Source organism: Tenrec ecaudatus, chromosome 7, assembly GCF_050624435.1.
Source record: "Tenrec ecaudatus isolate mTenEca1 chromosome 7, mTenEca1.hap1, whole genome shotgun sequence".
In the NCBI taxonomy this organism is placed as follows: domain Eukaryota; kingdom Metazoa; phylum Chordata; class Mammalia; order Afrosoricida; family Tenrecidae; genus Tenrec; species Tenrec ecaudatus.
The window spans coordinates 53917037-53937925 of record NC_134536.1 but is presented as its reverse complement, the minus strand read 5'-3'; the positions used below and the strand labels follow the sequence as shown (position 1 = coordinate 53937925).

The window sequence follows — 20889 nt, the reverse complement described above, 5'->3', positions numbered from 1 at the left end:
GAAGAAAATGGAAAACAGCAATGGCATGAACATGTCTTTGTACCAACAGTGCTTGCCCCACTAGGACAGTGCGTCCGTTTTCATTCTTTAAGGGCAGCCAGGGACGACCTATGGGGATTTCACTGAAACACCTTATCCCAAGCACCCGGTGGCCCTGATCTTGCCCCTGCAGACTTGCTTTTGGGCTCCAAACGCCAAGAACATTGGCAATGAAGACAATTGAGTCCATGAGGATGCCAACACGATTGTTCTGACATAATGTAAAATTGAAGAGTATAGAATTCTCTGGGAGAGAATTCTATCGCAAATGTATAGACCTTGCTGGCGGCTATGTTGAGATACAATTGTTTTACATTTTACTATTCTTCTTTAATCAAGGTCTCTGTGGTTTTGTAGTAATCCTTTTTGATTTATTCTAGTACAACAACGGGGGGAGGGGATATAAAAGTGGTCTGTCTGTGTTTAAAAACTTAAGGAATTATTGGCAGTATAAAGTTGTAATATTGAACAGATAAGACAAAAATTGCAGTGAGTCTATGGAAATGCCACATCGAAACAAGGAAGCGACCCTGGGCAGTGGAAGTCCAGGCACAGAGAAGGACTAGACAAGCAGTGTTGCCCTTGGGGAAAGGATGCATGGTGATTTTCTTATATCCTGGCTGTCGTTTTTGACCCCTTTCATTTTCCAACTTTCCTCTTATTGGGCATGACTTTGACAACTAAAAATCCTTTCAAAAGTGTAAAATAAATTCTATTCCTAAAAAAAAGAAATGATCATGATTTCTGAAAATCAGAATGTTGACCAGAACAGAAATCTCTTAACCACTTCTTATCTCTGCTAGTCAAAGAGAAAAGTGAGGGGGGGGAAAGAGTAAAATGTATTAGGGTAAAAATACACAGAAATCCTTACTTTAGACAGAAAACAGATTGATTATCAGACAAAAGAAACGTTTAGCTTCAAATGAAAACTATAGCAAAGAGTGGTGTGGTTCAAAAGGAGACTAGAGACGTTGGTTTTTTTCAATGTCACAGCGACTTTCTTCAGAGCGATCTGCCGAAGCCGAGCAGCCAGGGGCCACTTAGTCCCTGGGCCCATGCAAAAGCCCTTACCCTCATCGTGTGCTTGGAACCCGTTCAAAGTCCTCCGCAGTGGGGACCACAGTCCCACCCCACAGGAGAGCCGGCCAAGGCCAGGGAGTTCGCCTCTAATGAGTTACATTCCGCAAGGGAATAATTATGAAGACTCCCGATTAAACTAGATACACATAAATCCATTTGAATATCTTGCTCTTAAAAAATGTCAACAGGACTTTCCAATAACAAATATGTTTTCCCAGTGAATTTTGGTGCATCAAAAGACACCTGTGGCCCTACCTATCTCAACATTGTATCCCATTGTCCCCGCCAGCAATAAAATGTCAAACAACACAAGCCAGAAAGAAAGAAAGCCCTGCTTACGTTTCCCTGACCAGTTAATGTGAGAAGAAAACACCTGTCTGTCCCGGGCTCCCCAAAATGGTTTTAATATAGGGTCACAGAGGAGCAAGCGTTTTACAGCCACCTTAACACAGCTTTGTCTTTCCCCACTCAGTCCTTAGTGTGCAGGGAACAAAACAAGGGGACTACAGATAGTGGAGGTGTTTGCAGATTAGCCTGCCAGCCATAAATAACATTGGGTTTGGCTCACCTACAAATATTAAGGCAGCTTATCAATGTTTAAGCCCCTCTGTCTTTGTAATGGTTGCTAACATTTTAACCCAGGTAAATTAGGAATTTTTTCCCTTTCCTGTCTTCTCACATTGACTAAGTACACATTCATCAGGTCCTATGATCAGATCTCGTGGTATAAAGAGTGGGACATTGCCTGGGTACTCACCTCCACCCTGCAAGGTCCTGTTTTGGAAGATGTACCTGCTTTATGCTTCGCTTGTTTTGCTTTCTCTTAGCGATGGGCTCCCTCCGAGCTGCCCAGGCCGGTGTAGCTGTGATGCCCTGCATGTGGTGCAGTGCTACAGACTGACCGAGGTCCCCTCCAGCCTTCCTCCCACCACCAAGAGGCTCTACATCAGCCACAGCAAAATGAAACACCTCCAGGTACTTTGACTCGTGAGTTGCAGCAATTTTGTTTCATGAGGGGCCCACGTGGGTTGTTAAACGTGATTTCAACTTACCCTAAAATGCTTCCACTAGCTCCCTGTTTTCTCTGTTTTCCTGAGATGAATATTTTAGCCAGACAGGGGGAAGAAGCCAGAATCTATGATAATGTTTCATTTCCATGTTTATTCAAAAATTTCTTAAAAGGACGCTGTTGGGATAGGAAAGCAAAGAAATGTCTCCTTTTAAACAAAAAACAGTCTCAGAACATATTGTCATTTTATATCACCAGGACGTAGGATGAATAAATCCTCTTAGGGGAAAGGGTGCTTTCGCATATACTTCAGATGAGGTGGAAACTGACACAGGGGAAATCTTGGGGGTTTGCGGTTGTTTCTATTTTGCCAAGTTACCTCGGTTCTCATTCGATGTGTTTTTAACAATGACGTTTATTTCATAGAAACCTCTTTAGTGGGTACTACAAGGAGTCCTCTGGGTTTCTCTGACTTTTATAACCTGAGGGAACTTTTGCTTTTGGCCTTTGGCACGATGAAAATTACCCCCGAGACTCAGCTTGTTGACCTAGTTTTCTTATTAACTAGAGGTGTGACCATTGTAGTCAATCAGTGGGAAAATCTCTGGCCTTGCTTATCTCCCCAACTTATATGACATAAGAGGCTGGACTACATAGGCAACACCAAGTACCTTCTACATATAAAACTTGATGACTCTGATTTTCCCACTCCGAGTCCCTGCTTCTTCCTCTGATAGATCCAAGTTCTAAGACAGTGCGTCTCTGTGGTCTAGGGGCAGAGACGTAGCTGGTGAATAGACTGTCTTCCACATGGAGGCATCTACTGCTTACGTCTTCTTTTATGGTTAAGAATTTTGAACGTGCAGTGTAAACTCCAATAACTTAAATTATGTGTCATGGGCTTTATTTTGATGCTTTGAAAGTACAATTATTTAGTCATCACCTTCCTCTTCCCAGCCAGTAGTGCCCACTGCCAGAGAACAGCCTGACCCCGTGGGTCTAAGTGTTCAAGGAAGCGCTTGGCTGAAGGGGAAGGTGCTTAAACGTTTGTTCTGAGGACACTGGGTGAGCTTGTCAAGTAAGCCTTAGTTATGAGTCTAAACGGCTGCTTTGTAGCCAGTAACATTAAGTTATATGTTCCTCAAGTTCAATTATGGAATATGAGTCGGTTTGCCATTGGTTTGGGTTTATTGAACAGCAGTATTGCTGACTTTGGTGCAGCTCATTCACTGTCTCCTACCCGGGCAGTGCACAACAGCGAGGCCAGAGAAAGACGGGTTTTCTCATGTGGGAAAGGAAAGGTCTGAGCAATACTCTGCTTCTCTTCGAAAAACCCTTTGGGGAGAAGAAGGCTTTTTTTTTTTTTTTTTTGAGAAGAAGGCTTTTAAGGGACCAGACATGATGTATATTTTAGTTATTTGATTTGAATTACAGAATCTGTGCCCCTCTTTAAAGGAAACAGCAACAACAACCTTAAAGTAGGATTTACAAATTAATATACAATGAACACATTGTATGGCTTGTTCATGTGATTCAGCTGTCCTTAGGGTGGTGAATGCTGTGTTTGAAGTGAGGACAACACAGGAAAAGATCACCGTCCCTACGCTCAAGCAAAGAGAGATCTTATGGATCCACCTATCCCTAAAAACCCCTGCCTCTGGAAAGCGAATCCCTCTGCAGGCAGCACTATGGGTCCTTCTATGGTCCTGGCCCCTTCCCTCCTGGCTCGAGCTTCCTACGGTACAAGTTACACGTCTTGGGTAGAGTGAGCGTCTGCCCACCACCCTGGCCTCACACAGTTCCTTCAACTCACCAACTGTTATCTATGTACATCCCCATTTCACCTCATCCACCTGCCTCCTTCTCATCATCCTGATCCTCACCTGGAACCTCCATTCTCATAAAACTGAATTCCTGTCCTCCCCCTCCGAGCACATCTTTCCTATCCAGCTGCATGCTCTTCAGTGACCTTTCCGACTCACGGAGGCAAGGAGCTCTATGCACACCCCTGCTTGCCAAGTCGACCCACTATTGCTTATCTTCGTTCCCTAGCCCTTCCCTCTCTCTGAACCCCTCAATTCATGTTCCCATGCACTGTTCAGCAGCCCCTTTGTCTTGAATAAGGGTGATCATGTGCCTTTGTGACTCCTGAATCTGACCAGGCAGGTGCTGCTGGAGGGGAAGGCACCTCCAGATGGTTTGGAACCGGTGCAGCAAATACAAGATCTCCAACCTCAGCTGCACCTCCAGGGTCCCCATCCTGTCCCATTTCCCCTTGGCCTGTCTCTCCTTGCCTTTCCTTCAATGTCTTCCAGAACGGGGCTGCCGTCTGTGGGAAGCAAGCCTATTCTCTTGCTTTCCTCACTCTCCACAAGCGGTTTACTTCCCATTTTATTGACAAGCGATGGCAAAACTGAGGTCACTAGTGCCAGTCTCCCTCAGTTCGCTCGCATCCTTCTGTTTATTTCCATAAATTCTTCCCCTGTGACAGAGCCAGAGATGCTCCCCTGCGCTCCAAGGAATCCCTCTCCTCCCCCCCCCTTCCCTCTGCCCAGACCTTGCTGGTCCTCTCCACCCGCTTCTCCTCCATACGGTCTTCCATGACTAAGACTAGCTCCGAACAGTAAAAATGAGCTTCTTTACATTTGTCTCCCTTGCAACAAGCTCCCTTTATTTAAAAACAAACAAACAAACACTGTGAAGGAACAGTCTGTCCTCACTGTTTCCACTTCTTCACCTACCCTCTTTCATCAGCAATTTGTGTAGCTTCAGAAAAATGCCTCTGCAAACCCTCGGCCTGCCTTGAAACTGAGCATTGGTCACTTAAGTGCCAAGTTACAAACCCTCCTGTGTGCGCGATACAAATCCACCATCAGGTGCAGGCTTTGTCTGCCACTCGGTGGCCTGGCCTTGTCCTTTGTTCCCGGGCTCCTTTGGAACACATACGTTTTCTATTTTGATGAACTCCATTTTCCCCGTTTCATCTTTTGATCCTCGTGCTCTTAGTGCCCTACCTAAGACGACGATGGAAACCAGTGTCATGAAAAGAAAGTGACGCTGCGGTTTCTTCGAGGAGCAATATGGCTTTCGCGCTCACGCTCAGGTCTAGGATCCATTTTGATTAACGCTCTGAAGGAAGGAAGGAAGCAGTCCATGTTCTTCCTTTCCAGTCCTCTGACCTTTCCTGTTACTGCTTATTAATTCATGCTTTACTCCCAGGTAAGCATGAGCTCCTTCAGCACGTTGCGTCAATGAAAGAAGTATAACAAGCAACTGCTTGTATGTGACACTGAATGGCTACTGAGCTCGCTCGCCTGAGGCGCTCCCGTTTTGAAGAATGTAGGCTCAGGTCAGGTCTTTGTGTCTATAAATGCAAAGCATAAGTCAGTTCGTCTCATTAGTGTCACTGAAGTGTTGCAAGCTGAAGGGCTAGAGCCTCTTCAAGAGCAGAGCGCGCATTAGGAATGTGGTGATAATGGTATTCAATTAAAATCACAGCCTGTTACTTCATCTGTAGAAACAAAGAGTTCCTTTACATCCTTCCTAGAAAACAAATATTTAATTAAGGCTTATCTCTGGGTGAGGGGCATCAGGGGTGATTTTCATACTCTCTCTTCATACTTCATAGAATTTTAAACATTGAGATCAAGTATTGTTAGTTAGCAGGGGGAAAAAATCCCAACAGTGTTTTACAAACTCCTTACTGATTAGGTTCACACAGGTCTGGGTGCCCAGGTGTCGCTTGGCGGGCATATCAGCTTTGCGTGCACACTGGACCTATGTCAACTCACTGCCATCGAGTCAACCCAGACTCACAGTGACCTTATAGGACAGGGCAGCACTGCCGTCGGCGTTTCCTAGACTGTAACCCTGTATGGGATTGGAAAACCTCGTCTTTCTCCCACAGGGAGGCTGATGGTTTTGAACAGGTGACCCTGTGGTTCACAGCCCAACACATAATCTGCTATGCCACCAGGGCTCCTGACGCTGGACCTATAGGAAGGCTCAAAATGGAGCGTGACCCTCAAGTGGTTGGGGCAGGGCCTGCAGGGAATTGAAGTAGCAGCTTGCCTTTTCATCTGGACGTCCGTGAGAGTGGCCCCATAGCCCAGCTCCGCTTGCCTAGATGTTAAGCAACATTCAAAAGCCCTGGCAGCAGCCCCAGGCCCAGAGTATCCCTGTCCATCTCTCTCAAGGATGGTCCTGCGGAGGCAGGGGAAATGCAAGAGCAGGTCTGGCAGATTGTTTCCCCTTTTGTCATCTCCACAAATTGTACTGAAAAGTTACAAACCAGTGGGTGTCTGCATCACCGCTTGTGCCATGAGACCAAACTTCTCGGCAACGTGGTTATTACACCAGGAAAACCGGAAGCAAAGCAAACAAGACCACATACGTGGGAATGCACTAAACCTGCGGGGAGGGCTTGGGTTTTCCGCTTGTTAGCAGGACACATTTTGACCCATCCTTGAGCTCTGGGTGACGAGGACAAACCCTTTGTGAAGATGAGACACAGCAATTAGAGAAATGCTAGTGTTTCCTCACTGATAATAAAGGTAACTTGTACTGAAACTGACACAAAAAAAGTTTTCTATGCATGAAAAACTTGCTGCCATCGAGTTGATGCCAGCTCATAGCGATCTTTTAGGGCAGCGTAGAACTGCCCCTGAGTTCTGGAGACTGCCATTGTTTCCACCTTTTCCCCTGCAGCCAACGGGGGTTTAGAACTGCTGACCTTGGCATTAGCAGGCCACTGCATAACTACTGCACTACCAGGGCTCATGCTCAATAAAGGAAATCAACTATCCACTGGATTCAGTTAAGAACATGAATGTAGTTATGATTTAGGCCAATCCATATATATACTTTGCAAACAGAGATTAAGAAAACAAAAACAAATAAACAAAACTGCTCAAACCTGAAGCCCTGCCACCAAATTTTGTCTCACCCTCCAAATAAATTACCCATACAGATCTGTCATCTGAGACTTACTGTGTCATCAGCAACTTTGGGGGGTTTGTGGTCAGTCAGCTATAAGCACATTACATTAGAGGCAAGCTAAGAAAAGCCACTTCAGAATAGATAGCAGATGAAAAACAAATGGGTCTTCAGCTGGTCACCTAATTTTTTTGAGAATAATTCTCTGTTCTTTTAATGGGAAATTTGAGCTAGATAACCTCTAAAGCTCCACTTTGCTAACACTGTGACTCTGTGTCCAGAGCACCCATCTTTCTCAACTCTAGACTAGACTCAGGGTAGGAAGATCTGTATTAAAAAACGGGATAGCTGAGTAGGGATCAAGGTCAATGGATCCTTTTGAAATTCTCACCTTCTCCACTTACTACCTCCTACTGTCTAGTGCTAATAGCAAATCAACAAAACACACCTGGCACTTACAGACTCAGCAGATGAAAGCTACTCTTGTTTATGAGACTCCAACTCCAACCAATCATCAAGTCCCTTCCAACTCACCAGCAACCCCCCCCCCCGTTTTTTTTAGGCGATAACTAATCAATACAACTGATTAATCATTAGGGGGAAAAAACAAATGCAAGCAGCAATCTATAACGGAAACCCGACTCAGAAAACCCACTGCCATCAGGTTGATTCCGACTCTTGGTGACCCTGCACTGGGTTTCTGAGGCTGTAAATCTTTGTGGGAACAGATAGCCTCATCTTTCTCACAAGGAATCGCTGGTGGGTTTGAACTGCAGACCTTGAGGTTAGCAGTCCCACACTTACCTGGTGGCACCAGCAAGGATGTTGATAAATGAAATGAACTCACCCTGACTCCATTTGCAGCCACACAATACACAAGTCTTTCAAGAGATCAGTAATACCAGGGAGGAATGCTCATCCGAGAACCACCAAGCATTTGAGTTCAAAAGGGCAACGTTTACCCAGGACGAAGTCCAGAAGGATTGGGAAGGAAGGATGAGTAAGAACCAGAAACACAGGGAAGTGCAATAAGTGACGTCACCTGGTGGAGATTACATACAATCAATGAAATGAAACAAAATGCATATGAACTGTTGACTGGAAAAGTAATTTGTTCTGTAGACATCACCTAATTTATAATAAAATTAATCTTTTAATAAATAAATAAAATAGATGAGAAACCACATCTGTTTATGAGCACCTTGATGTAAGAATTTTCTACGTTGTGCTAGGAGATGCTTTAAACCAGCCCTTGATTAATCTCGTATGGCCTCCCAGAGTGGTCATGCTCATAATGACTAGATGATGTACATCTGCTTGTAAGCTGTTAATCAATCATGCATTGTTATCATAAAAAGGTTTCACTGCATACTTCCATCAAATATTTAGAGTACATGGAATTGTATAGATACAAGAATGTAAACTAAAATTCCAACCTTAACTGAATTCTCAAAGACAGTGGGAATTTTAGTAAATATTTATTAAACTGGATAAAACCAGGGACAACAATTCCTTGTACTGCCCAAACTTGTCCTTATTTCTGGAACCAAATATAAAGGATTATATCATAGAGGAAAGGGTGTGAAACATTTAGGTAAGCAAACAAGGGGAGCACTCGGGGTTCTTGAGCTCACACAGTATGGACAAAGAATATGGAAGCTGGCGAAGTAACCTCTGGGAGTGGCATGGCATGACGGCAGGGATATGCTTGCATGGTTGCATGAACGCCTTGCTTCACAGTGATGGAGATGCAGGTAGACTCTGTTTCTTCATGGAGCCTGGTTGGTGAGGACAAACTTGTACCCAGTGTGGGGCAAGGGGCAGGGAGCGTAGGTTTCTAAAATGTCATGTAGCTAAAATGTTTCTCAGGAGGCACATCCTGAGGGTAGCTATGAAGCTCTGGAGCATTTAAATGGTTTGCTTTTTATAATTAAAAACTTTTTTAATGTAATTAATAGTTAAAACTCCAAACAGTACAAAATACAAGCAGACAGTTAAAAAAAGCCCCTTGTGTTCGAACCTGGAGATAGCACTGTAAATGGTTTGGTGGAAGCATTTTCAGATTCTTCTGGGTTTGGGTTTCTTTACGATGATACCACAAACAGCATTCTGTGGAAGAAACCACCGGGCCATTTTCGCATACTTCCGCCTAGACGTGGGTTTGCTGGCTTAGAGAACCTGCGGCAGAAGTGGGTCAGTACCTGCCGTCAAAGAATGTGTATAGGTGCTTCGTATAATTTTGATGCCTTATGCTGATGTTAGCAATTAAAAACAAAGGTCGGGACCCGTGTTTCAATTTTTTTCCAAGCAATAATTTAAAGTAGACACTGAAGGGAAACGAAAGTACTCGTAATGTTGTCATGACAAAAGGACATGCTTGTTTCGTGTTTGAAAGGCCGTCTTAACAACCGTCTCTCCCCCACCCTGGGTTTTCTGTAGCTACCTGACCTCACCCGGATGGTGGCGCTAGAAGAGTTTGTTCTGCTGGCCAGTGGAACAGAGACCGTTGAAAACGACACGTTCAACACGCTGAGTACATTGAAGACCTTGGAGCTCTGGAAAAATCAGTTAAGACGAGTCCCCACGGGGCTCCCGGCCAGTCTGGAAGTGCTCAACCTCAGCGATAATTCAATATGTGTCCTACGTGGATCGGACTTCGCACGGCTGAAGAAACTGAAAGTCCTTGAGCTGAAAAACAACCTCCTGTCTTCGCTCGCTCCCAGCATGCTCTCCTCTCTGGTCAGTTTACAAAGTCTGGTGCTGGACGGCAACAACGTGGAATCTATGGCTGGGCCCCTGGCACTTCCTCATCTGAAACGTCTGAGCATGGAGAATAACAGACTGCGTCTCATACCAGGTAGCTTCTTCGTTTCCCTCCAGTCTTTGCAGTTTCTTAGTTTCAGTGGTAACTTCCTGACTAAAATCCCTGTTAATCTGCCCAAATCCTTGCTGTCTTTAAAGATGGAGCGGAACCAGCTCAAAGTGGTAAGGTTTCGAGATCTTAAACATTTGGAGAATCTGTCCCATCTTTACCTGTCAGGAAATTCACTTTCTTCCATCGATGGGGCCCAGTTCCTTGCCAATTTAACGACTCTCGAGCTGTCTCAAAACCAGCTTCAAATGTTGCCCCTTAGACTCCCGGCAAGGTTACAAAAACTCGATTGCAGCAACAACCTGATTCAGAGAGTGACCGTGCAAGACTTCCAGGACCTCCGAGACTTGAAGCATTTGTTTCTGGACAACAACATTGTCAGCTTGTTCGAAGCTGGAGCCCTGCAAAGGTGTTTGCAGCTCTCCAACCTGGCCCTGGAACAGAACCTGCTCTTGTCTATACCACTAAGGCAAGTATGCAGTAGCCTTTCTTGGGTTCTTCTAAGCATGTCCCCAGATGAGAGCAATAACCCACAGCATACACGCAAGAAACCGAGCCAGACTGACCACATCTCAGCAGTCCGATCAGGGCCATCCAGAGGTACCGGGGGCGGCGGGGGGTGGTGAGGAGAATTTCAAACAGATTTGGAATCTCCAGCCCTCTAGCCGACTCCTGCATGAAATTGATCTTGCATGTGTGACAATAGGCCAACAGATGAATATCTGAAAATTCTCACACAGCTTTGGGGGAGTGTGCTAACAATAAGAATATGGGGATATGCCTTCCTTCAGGAAAACTCCTCTTGTTTCTTTTCTTTTTAAACGTTTTATTAGGGGCTCATGCAACTCTTATCACAATCCACACATACATCAATTGTGTCAAGCACATTTGTACCTGACCCAGATTTGCCGATAGGCGCATGCTTGGTGCTGTTAGGTGCCATCGATCAGTGATGACCCATAGTGACCCATGCACGACAGACCGAAGCACTGTCTGGTCCTGCACCAGCCTCACAGTAGTTCCTATACCTGAGCCCTTGGTGCAGCCAGTGTCCATCCATCTCGTTGAGAGCCTTCCTCTTTTTTGCTGCCCCTTCACTTGACCAGCACGAAGTCCGTCTCCAGGGACTCGTCTCTCCCGACACTACGTCCAAAGTAGGTGAGAACAAGTCCTGCCAGCCTTGTTTCCCAGGAGCGCTCTGGCTGCACTTCTTCCAAGACAGATTGGTTCGCCCTGTTAGCAGTCAGTCCTTGGTACTGTCAGTATTCTTTTTTCACAATTCAGATGCTCGATTCTTCCGCCATTTTCCTTATTCAATGTCTGGCTTTCCCATGCATCGGAAGCAATGGAAAATGCCATAGTTTGGGTCAAGCGCACCTTAGTATCAAAGTAACATCCTTACTTTTCAACCTTTAAAAACATCTTGAGCAGCAGATTTACTTAATTCAACTCATCTTTTGGTCACTTGACTGTTGCTTCATTGAGAATTGATTGTGGATTAAGCAAGACAAAATCCTTGACAACTTCAACCTTTTCCCTATTTCTCATGATACTACCTATTGGTACAGGTGAGAGGATTTAGACCCTCTTTACATTGAGTCATAAACTATACTGAAGGCTACAATCCTTGATCTCCACCCTTAAATGGGTCAAGGTCAAGCTCCTCATTTCAACAAGCAAGATTGTGTCATCAGCATACCGCAGGTGGTTAATAAGGCTTCCTCCAATCCTCATGCCACCTTCTTCTTCATATAAGGTAACTTCTCTGATTATTTTCTTAGCATGCAAATTGAACAAGTACGGTGACAGGACATAACCCCGGCACACATCTTTCCAGATCTGACACCATGCAGTATTCCCTTGTTCTGTTTGTACAAGTGCCTCTAGATCCAGGTACAAGTTCTTCATGAGCACAGAAAAATGTTCTGGAATCCCCATACTTCTCAAGGTTACCCAGAGTTTGTTATGATCCACACGGGTGAATGTCTTGGCATAGTCAATAACACAGAAGTAAACATCTGTCTGGTGTTCTCTGCTTTCAGCCAAGCTCCATCTGTCATCAGCAATGAGCTCCCTTGTTCTGAGTCCTTTTCTGAATTCAGCCTGAACTTCTGGCATTTTCCTGCCAATGTACTGTTACAAGCATTGTGATATTGTTCTATAATGGAACATTCTGTTGGGTCACCTTTCTTTGGAATGAGCACACATGTGGATCTCTTCCAGTCAGCTGGCCAAGTAGCTGTCTTCCAAATTCCCTGGTATACATGAGTCAGGGCTTCATCCTCTGGCCGACACATTTCAGTTAGTCTTCCATCAACTGCGGAGCCTTGTTTGTGGCTGTTGTCAGTGCAGCTGGAAAGTCTTCCTTCAGCCCCCTAGGTTGCTGCTCATACGCTACTTCCTGAAATGGTCAGATAGCGACTAGTTCTTTTTGATACAGTGGCTCTGTGTATTCTATTTTTAATTAGTTGAGATGTAATACATATATCATCATATCATTCCATATTTCAATCCCAGGTAGAATTGTACAATTGCTACCACAGTCAGTTTTCAAATAATCTTTTTCTACATGGACTCCTTGGTCCCACCACCTTCTACCCTCCACCATCACTGTACCTGCCCCCCTCCCCCCAAATCCCTTATTCTACTTACTGTCCTCTAGGTTCATCAATCCTGGGTTCCAGATACTGAAAAATGGAAAAGCCTATAACACAGCTTCAAGGGGGCTTGTGTACTCTTTCCACCTTCTCTTGATGCTTCTTGCATCCTTCAATATTTTGCCCACAGAGTCTTTCAAGATTGCAACTAAAGGCTCGGATGTTTTCTGGAGTTCTTTCAGGTTCAGATATGCTGAGAGTGTTCTTCCCTTTTGGTTTTCTAACTCTCAGACTTTGTACATTTCATTATAGTTTTTGGATTTATCTTCCTTAGCTGCCCTTTGAAATTTTTTATCCAACTCTTTGATGTCATCCATCAGGGTCATCCGGGACAATGAGGAGGGGAATGTAGTAAGATATTCATGTTTTAAAAAGCACTGAAGAAGATATGTGTGGATTATGTCTGAATAAAATTATTTAAGAAAAAACACACTAAAGAAGTAGCTATGGAAAACTCCAGAACTTTGTATATCATATGACTTAGAAGGGAGCTTCCTAATCGTCTTCAGACCCTTAAACTTTAAGATGCTTAAAGGACTTAGCCTGGCTCATCTAGTTCGTTGTGTCTGCGTATGAGTGTGTGAATCCATCCGTATTCGTCTTACATTGTTTTTGGTATTTCTTCATCCTTTTCTTTCTCTTATCCTCTCACATGCTTGCTTTTTAAAATTCCCCTCTCCAAATTCCCTTCCCTCTTCAACTCAACTCACTGGGTCATTTCTTCCTAGTTAATTCTAATTTATATGAATGCTGGGCATTATTATATTAACCATTCCCATTAATTTAAGCTTCATTCCTTATTCTGAATTTTAAAGTAAATCCATGAGTAAAATAGTAAAAGAATGAAGCACTCGTCTCTGAAAAATGATACTATGTTGTTTATTATATAAGACTTTCAACCGATTCTTCCCCTGCCCCTTTAACTCTTTGTTTGAACAAGGGCCCTTGGCCTTGTCTACTGGGATTATCAAATATTGCAAAATAACTATTCAAGTTTATGAATCTTTGGAATCAGATGCTATTCTACTAACCAAATTTCCTTAATAGTTCCAAGTATTCTTCATTATAGATTGGGAAGGGAAAAAAAACCTTTGATGTGTATGGATGTTCATTTTTTTTCTAGCCAAGAGAATGATTTTTAATGAAAAAATACATTAACTACACCTAATTCAAACACCAAAAAAGGATTGTCCCAACCGTAAACTGTCTTTTAAAATATATATTGCCTATGCTTTGTAAGCAGTTGGTTTCTGATAATACATATACATGCACTTGGCACAGGCCAGCCCCTTTACTGGCTCTGCGCATCCATGGGTGCAGAAAAGAGAAAAGACTTCCTGTTCAGTGCAGCTTAAATCCTCAAGAGGAAGCCAGATACTTAAAGATAATCCATAAAGAAAGTATATACTCTGATAGGTGCTACAGTTGTCAACAAAATGGTCATGATCACAAGGTTCAGAAGCATAGAAGGTGGGCATGACTGGTTGTGACTTTAAATGGTGTAAACATGGTAATCCTCCTGGAAATGTTAGGTTTGCACCAAGACTTGAAGCAGGTGATAGATGTAGATGTGAAGTTACTGGGAAAGAAAAGAGTTCTAGACCAAAGACCCTCCAGTAGAAGACTCTAAGTCAAAAGCATGCCTGGACCACCCCAAGATGTCAGCACGTACATCCTGTCAGTGGCTGACAGAAAAGTCTGAGCAGTTCAAACCCAGCGGCCCCTCAGTAGCAAAACAGGTCTGTTACCATAAAGATGAAGGCCATGGCCATCACACCGGCTCTAGCTCACAGCACTGGATGCTTCCAAGTGCGTGACTCTCCACAGCAGCCGATTGCTTCCTCTTTCTCCCAGGACATGGCTGGTGGATTTGAACAGCCCATCGTGGGGTTAGCAGTCCAACTCCTACCTCACAGAACCCCAAGGCTCTGTCCCATAGAGATTGCAAACTAGGAAATTCATTGGGAGCAGTTCTCTGTCCTACAAAAGTCCCTGTGAGTCATGATAGACTCAATGGCCTATAGCAGTATGTCTCAAGCCTTATTTTCTATTACCACATGCCCCTACTCCAAGAAAAAAAAAAAAGTAGTGCATAAAGCAAAACTCCTAAAACAGATTAGGGCTATACACAGGTATTTCCAAGAGACATTCAGCACCATGGGAACGATTATGAATGTGAGTTTTCTATTTAGATGACTTTCAAAAAGCGCTTGGCTCGATAATCTTGCAAATTGTCAATGAGTGGGAAATAGTTTAATTATTTACTCTTGCAGGAATATCTGTGTTCTCATAAGGGACTCAAGCAAGGGCAGTGCTATGCCCAGTGGACTGCAGAGTGGAATGGTAAACACGTGCTGGCCACGTTTCAAGTATGCCTTCCCGCTAAATTGTCCAGAGAGCTTAAAACAAACAAACCAACCAGCAAAGTGGACAGCAGAAAAAACCGGGCCTCCCTTTAAACCAAGTAAACCAGACTCCCGGGTGAGACCTGCTAGATGATTCTGACTATTGGCAACCCCATGGAACGCCCTGGTGGATTTCCAAGACTGCAAGTCTTTACCAAGTAGAAAGACTGCTTCTTCTCCCATGGTGTGAGGCACAGTATTTCCTAAAACGTGCCCAGATGAATTAATGTGCAGCCAACTGTGAGCACAACCAGGCAAGTGACTCGAGGGGGAGAAGGCATTTACTCTAAGGCTTAAATTAAGCAAGATGATTGTCGGCTTTGCCCAAGAGTTCGCTGTTAGGAGAGTAAAGTTCTCGTAGTGATTCTAAAATATCCACCATTCCCTTGTTTCCCAATGTTACCCTGAATAGGAAAGGGGGACTACCCCAGAAAAGTTTCTCCCTCATAAAAAATTAAAACACAACAATATCAACGTCCTCTATTTGAATTTTAAATAGTTTATTTATGAACTCAACTGTTTCTTTCTCTTGATTTACATGGGTTTTTATTCACATGCAGCCTCCACTTTAAATTGGCTTTCTATTAAGTCAACTGTAAACCCAGGCAGGCCACTCCTTCTATCGCACCCTGTATCTCCTCAACTACAGCCTCTTCACCATCTCGTATTCTACACTCACCGAGAACATACAATGCATGTTGTTAGAAACAGACATATATTTGAATACCTACTATATCTGACCCAACATGCTAATTGAGGTAGGAAAGAAACCCTGCCCTTTATTAAATCCCTACCATGACCAACAGTGGTGGTACATTCATTATCCCATGTTACCCCATGCTCACCTAAGAGGGTGGGTATGTTGGTTTTGCTCTCCTTTTACAGACGAGAGCATGAAGGTTCAGTGATATTAATACATTTTCTCAAAGCACATTGCCAATAAGTGGTAAGTCAGAATTTGAGCTTAAGTAATCTAACTCTGGAACCAGGGCATTTTAACAATCCTGTAGACTCCTGCCTCTGAGATTTGCTGTACAGTAGATAATACTAAACTAACCTTCGATCTTTGGATGTTTATCAGCTTGGTGTTGCTTTTGGCTGCATCGCATCTCACTCAAGTGCAGCCTATGGAAGGAGATTAGTGACAACATCTCTTTTTCAAAATCCATTTTGGATCATTCTAATCCATAATAGCCTTCTGGATTTCGTAGTCAGTTAACACTTCTGCTTACTTATGCACAAGTGCCATCTACTGGCCAGACGAGGTGAGGACACCATTTATGCGAGGAATAACTTCTAGAAACACTTTCCTCTTACTGTGTGGGACTGCCTTTAAAGACTTATCAGGTTTATAAAGACAAATCATAGCACAGCAATACACGAATGCCCCAAAGTCACACAGCAGGATAATTAGCGTTTTGTGTTGTTATTTGGCTAGACATTTCATAGAATCAAGAAAACCATTCAAGGGAAAGAAAGAAAAGAGCACTCCTAGGGCAAGGCATAACTTTTAGAACTTGGCACGAATTGTATTTGCTTAATGGAAGCTTGGCTTGTTCGTTTTCAGTCTTCACCTTTTATTGCGTGATTTCTGTGTACGGAGCGCTTTCATCTGTAGCCAACTTTCAAACTCACCACTCACCATCGAGTAGAGTGCAACTCACTGAGACCCCGGGGGACAGAGTGAAACCGCCCTGTGGGTTTCTGAGCCTGTAGCTCCATGGGAGCAGAGAGCCTCATCTTTTTCTATAAGAGTGGCTAGTGGTTTCCAACTGGTGACTTTCAGGTTAACAGCCCAGTACGTGGTGTACACTGCGCCACCAGGATTCCTCCATCTGTACAGTAATATTTAAAACAATTCCAACACCGCTTTCAAGACAGAAAGCCAGAAGCTATAAGATATTAAATAATGGACTAAAGCTATATACTGATAACTAGGAGGGCCAACGTTGGAATCCAGTTTTAAAAAAAAAACAATTTATTAGGGGCTCATACAACTCTTATCACAATCCATACATATACATACATCAATTGTATAAAGCACATCCATACATTCCCTGGCCCAATCATTCTCAAAGCATTTGCTCTCCACCTAAGCCCCGTGCATCAGGTCCTCTTTTTTTCCCCCCCCTTCCCACTCCCCCCTCCCTCATGTGCCCTTGGTAATTTATACATCGTTATTTTGTCATATCTTTCCCTATCCGGAGTCTCCCTTCCCCCCGCTTCTCTGCCGTCCCTCTCCCAGGGAGGAGGTCACATGTGGATCCTTGTAATCAGTTCCCCCACTCACCCTCCACTCTCCCAGCATCGTCCCTCACACCCTTGGTCCTGAAGGTATCATCCACCCTGGATTCCCTGTACCTCCAGCCCTCATATGTACCAGTGTACAACCTCTGCCCTATCCAGCCCTGCAAGGTAGAATTCGGATCATGGTAGTTGCGGGGAGGAAGCATCCAGGATCTGGGAGAAAGCTGTGTTCTTCATCGGTACTACCTCGCACCCTAATTAACCCATCTCCTCTCCTAAACCCCTCTATGAGGGGATCTCCATTGGCCGAATCCAGTTTTTAAGGATGGAGTTTTTTCTCCTTTGGTTTACTCTACCCTATCTTGCCACAACTATGCTGCCTTTACCATGACAATCTATTTATAGCTCGTCTTTCCTTGAAAATAACAACTCTTCAGGAGAGATTTATGACACATCTTTTAGTAATGCACCTTAGGTAAGCTAGTAGACACGAGTAAAAAATTGTGTTGTCCTGGTGATTCACTTCAAAATGAATTTAGTTATCAACTGCTCGCCCTGGTGGCGGAGTGGTTACATGAGGGGTTGCTAACCTTAATGCCAGCATTTCAAAACCACTGGGAGAAAGACCGGCCTATCTCTTCCCTCTAGTAAAGAGTTAAAATCTTGGGGAAAATCTATCAATAATGACTGTACAACATGAAGAGTGTAATCAACGGCACTGAATTCTACAAGTAGAGGTTGTGGAATTGGAGAATGCTGATGGTATATTTTTGCCACCATTAGGGAAAAAATTTCCAGGGATAACAGTGGCCCTGGGGAGGAAAGAAATGCTCTAGAATGTGGTGACACTTGTACACCTCTTCTTCTCATGAGGGAGTTATTGAGCTGTATGGTATGTGGATGCAATGCTAATAAAACTGTTTTTAAGAAGAGTAAAAGTCTTGGAAACGCACAGAGCTAGTGCTCCTATAGCGTCACTGCGTGTGACGCCATTGACCCGTCCATTCGATGGACGGCAGTAATGCATATGAAATGATTTTCCTGTGGTAATCTACCGTGAGAGTTTTCTTCTTTCTCACAGTAATTCTCACCCTCAGTAACCCTACATTTTAAAACTTAAAATCAAAGCCATTTTCTAATTGGAAAAACAATAGCAGTGAGTGAATCTTTTTTCATTTACATTTAATATGAATTCCAAACACTCTTTCAGTTTTCCCTGGCCTCCTCCTTTCTTTCTGTACCTTGTTGGTTGGATGACGGCTGTGAACTTCAGAACTCGGATCTTACTGCTTTTCTTATTCCTGTGTTCGGGTAGCAGTGGGGAGAACACAGATCTTCATGAACAGAACTCACAAGTCACCGTTACACCACGCCTATGGGGAAAGTTAACACGCACAGAATAAGGCTGAGGCTTGTGGTTACAGTTCACTTGTTTTTTGTTTTTTTTTTAAGATTACGCTTGTTTCCTAGGGTCCCAGGGGACAGAACTGTCCAGCAAAGGCAGCTGTTACATCCTTCGCGGCGGCTTCGCATTTGTGGAATCGGTGGTCCTAGCTTGTTCTCACATACCTTTCCCATGCCTTTGCAGGCTCCCAGGGACCTTGGCCAGGCTGGACCTCAAAGGGAATGCCATCCAGGACATTGCCGAGCGGGAGCTCAAGGACCTTAAGCAGCTCCAGGTTCTAAACCTGAGGAACAACAGGATCTCTGCCTTAGACTTCAAAGTGCTGGAGGGCCTGCCCCGCCTCAGGCACCTCTACCTGGATGGGAATCCCTGGAATTGCACCTGCAGCCTCCTCAGAGCCAGTGAGGTCCTGAAGGCCAGGGGCACAGACGTGAGGGGGGGACAGTGTGCAGCCCCAGCTGAGCGGCAAGGGGAGAGCTGGATGTCTTCCAAGAAGATCATGTGGCAGTGTGAGCATCACTTACCCCTGGCCGAGAAAAGCAGAGAGCCGAAGAGGAGAGCGAAGCCTGAAGATCACTCCAGCGCCAGACTCCCCATGGATGATGATGACTATGATTATGAAATCGATTAAGCGGGAGCTCTGTGGACAGCCTAGGGATGGATGTTCATGCTCTTAAAGCAGAAATTTAGTGTACATGTAGCGAGGGCAGAATCCCTTTTTGTAAGTTTTGAAAAAGAAACTGAGGGTTAGGAGAAGCGGAGGCGTGGGGGGTGGGGAGAAAGGTAAGGAGCAACGAGACAGCAGATTCCTCCCATTGTAAAAGCCATTTATGTCTTGTGTAAAATCCTGACCAAATAATAAATGCCAGCATAGAGTCGCCACACGGTTGATTTTCTCAAGCACGAAAGGTGCTGATGACTTATCTGTGAATCTGGTACTAGATAGGTCTGCGCTTGAGGCCTTCTGCTGTACACAAGTCAAACCACTGACTCTGACTTAAAGCAAGCCAAAATGGTCCAACAGGGCTGGGGAGAGCTCACAGTACTAGAGGGGAGAACTGCTCCATGTCCCAGGCCGCAGGCTGTAATGGAGAGAGGCCAAGCTGCCCCGGGTTCTCCCGACTACAGAATGAAGGGCCTTCCCTTCTCTTCTTTGGTGATAGCCTCTCTCCTCTCAAGAGGAAAAGACCTACTGACCCACTTCAAGTCGCATGGTCATCCCTTGACTAAGGAGAGTAGGGCTTCGTGTTTGACCATCTCACTGAGGCTGAAGGGAAGGCAGAAAGGACCATGGTAACTGGCTCCTCAAGTACTATAGATACCCAACTATGGCCTCCCTGAAAGACTTGTATGAAAAATGTTCATGTTTCCGTGAGCTGACCATAGTCCCCGTTCTCCTTTGCACTTGGCTAACTGTGTGCTTTCTAGCCTCGCCGCTCTGTGTTTCCTCACCTGCAAAATAATGTTCTTTATCTATGAATCTACTTATACGTACATTTGAAAGCCCATACTGAGTCAGTCCTGGTAGACCCGAGAAAAAAATCCAGGAGACTCATCTGTGTATAAGAAAGGGCTTTATGTACAAGAGCAGTCGAATATTGAGAAAACATCCCAGCCCAGGTCAGATCAAGTCCCTAAGTTTAATATTAGCCCATATGTCTGATACCAATCTATTAATTCTGCTTCAAACTCACAAAACACATGCAATGATGCCAAGTGCAGGAAGATCACAGGCCGGTGGGTCGATAGTCCTGTGGATCCAGTGCCAGTGGAAGCATCTCAGCGCAGGCAGAGGTCTCTGCTCGGCTCCTCCAGGTCCAGGGCTCTTACAGCCATCAGCAAAGCCCCATGTGTCTCATCAGTAGAGAGTCTCTGCATAGAGAGAGAGTCTCCCACCTCCAAGGAGGAAAACAGGAGTTCCCAGAATCTCAGGAGAAGGCCACGCCCACACAGAGGCCTCATTGGCTATGACCTGATTGACAGGCTAGACTCCACCCCTTCACTCTTAATCCTCTCAAACTGACAAATGATTATATAACTGCCACACATACAAAGGAGTTCCTGCTCTAATTAGTAAGAAAACATCAAAGCAGCGCTTTACAAAGTTTTCCATTGAACCACCACCCTGAGGAAAGTAAGCAGGAAGATTGTGTGGGTGAATATGAAGCCCTCTAGGAGCTAACCTTTCTCCAAAATGTAGTTTTTCATCTCAAAATTGTGTGCACATTTTGAAAGACTTG

The 20889-nt window shown here is 44.4% G+C and overlaps 1 protein-coding gene across 1 annotated transcript; it reads left to right on the top strand.

The window, feature by feature from the left end:
* Nucleotides 1-1905: 1905 nt before the first annotated feature.
* On the top strand, nt 1906-19280 carry LOC142452736 (nephrocan-like). The gene is made up of 3 exons (XM_075553952.1): nt 1906-2094; nt 9503-10404; nt 18833-19280. The coding sequence occupies exons 1-3, from the start codon at nt 1906-1908 to the stop codon at nt 19278-19280; spliced, it is 1539 nt and encodes a 512-aa protein (XP_075410067.1).
* The last annotated feature ends 1609 nt before the right edge of the window (nt 19281-20889 follow it).

What these genes read in the sequence shown, in the direction of transcription:
- LOC142452736 (XM_075553952.1), top strand. Translation starts at nt 1,906, where the DNA reads ATGTACCTGCTTTATGCTTCGCTTGTTTTGCTTTCTCTTAGCGATGGG. An exon ending in GCAAAATGAAACACCTCCAG is followed by an intron (nt 2,095 to 9,502) that starts GTACTTTGACTC and finishes GGTTTTCTGTAG; the next exon opens with CTACCTGACCTCACCCGGAT. An exon ending in CTCTTGTCTATACCACTAAG is followed by an intron (nt 10,405 to 18,832) that starts GCAAGTATGCAG and finishes ATGCCTTTGCAG; the next exon opens with GCTCCCAGGGACCTTGGCCA.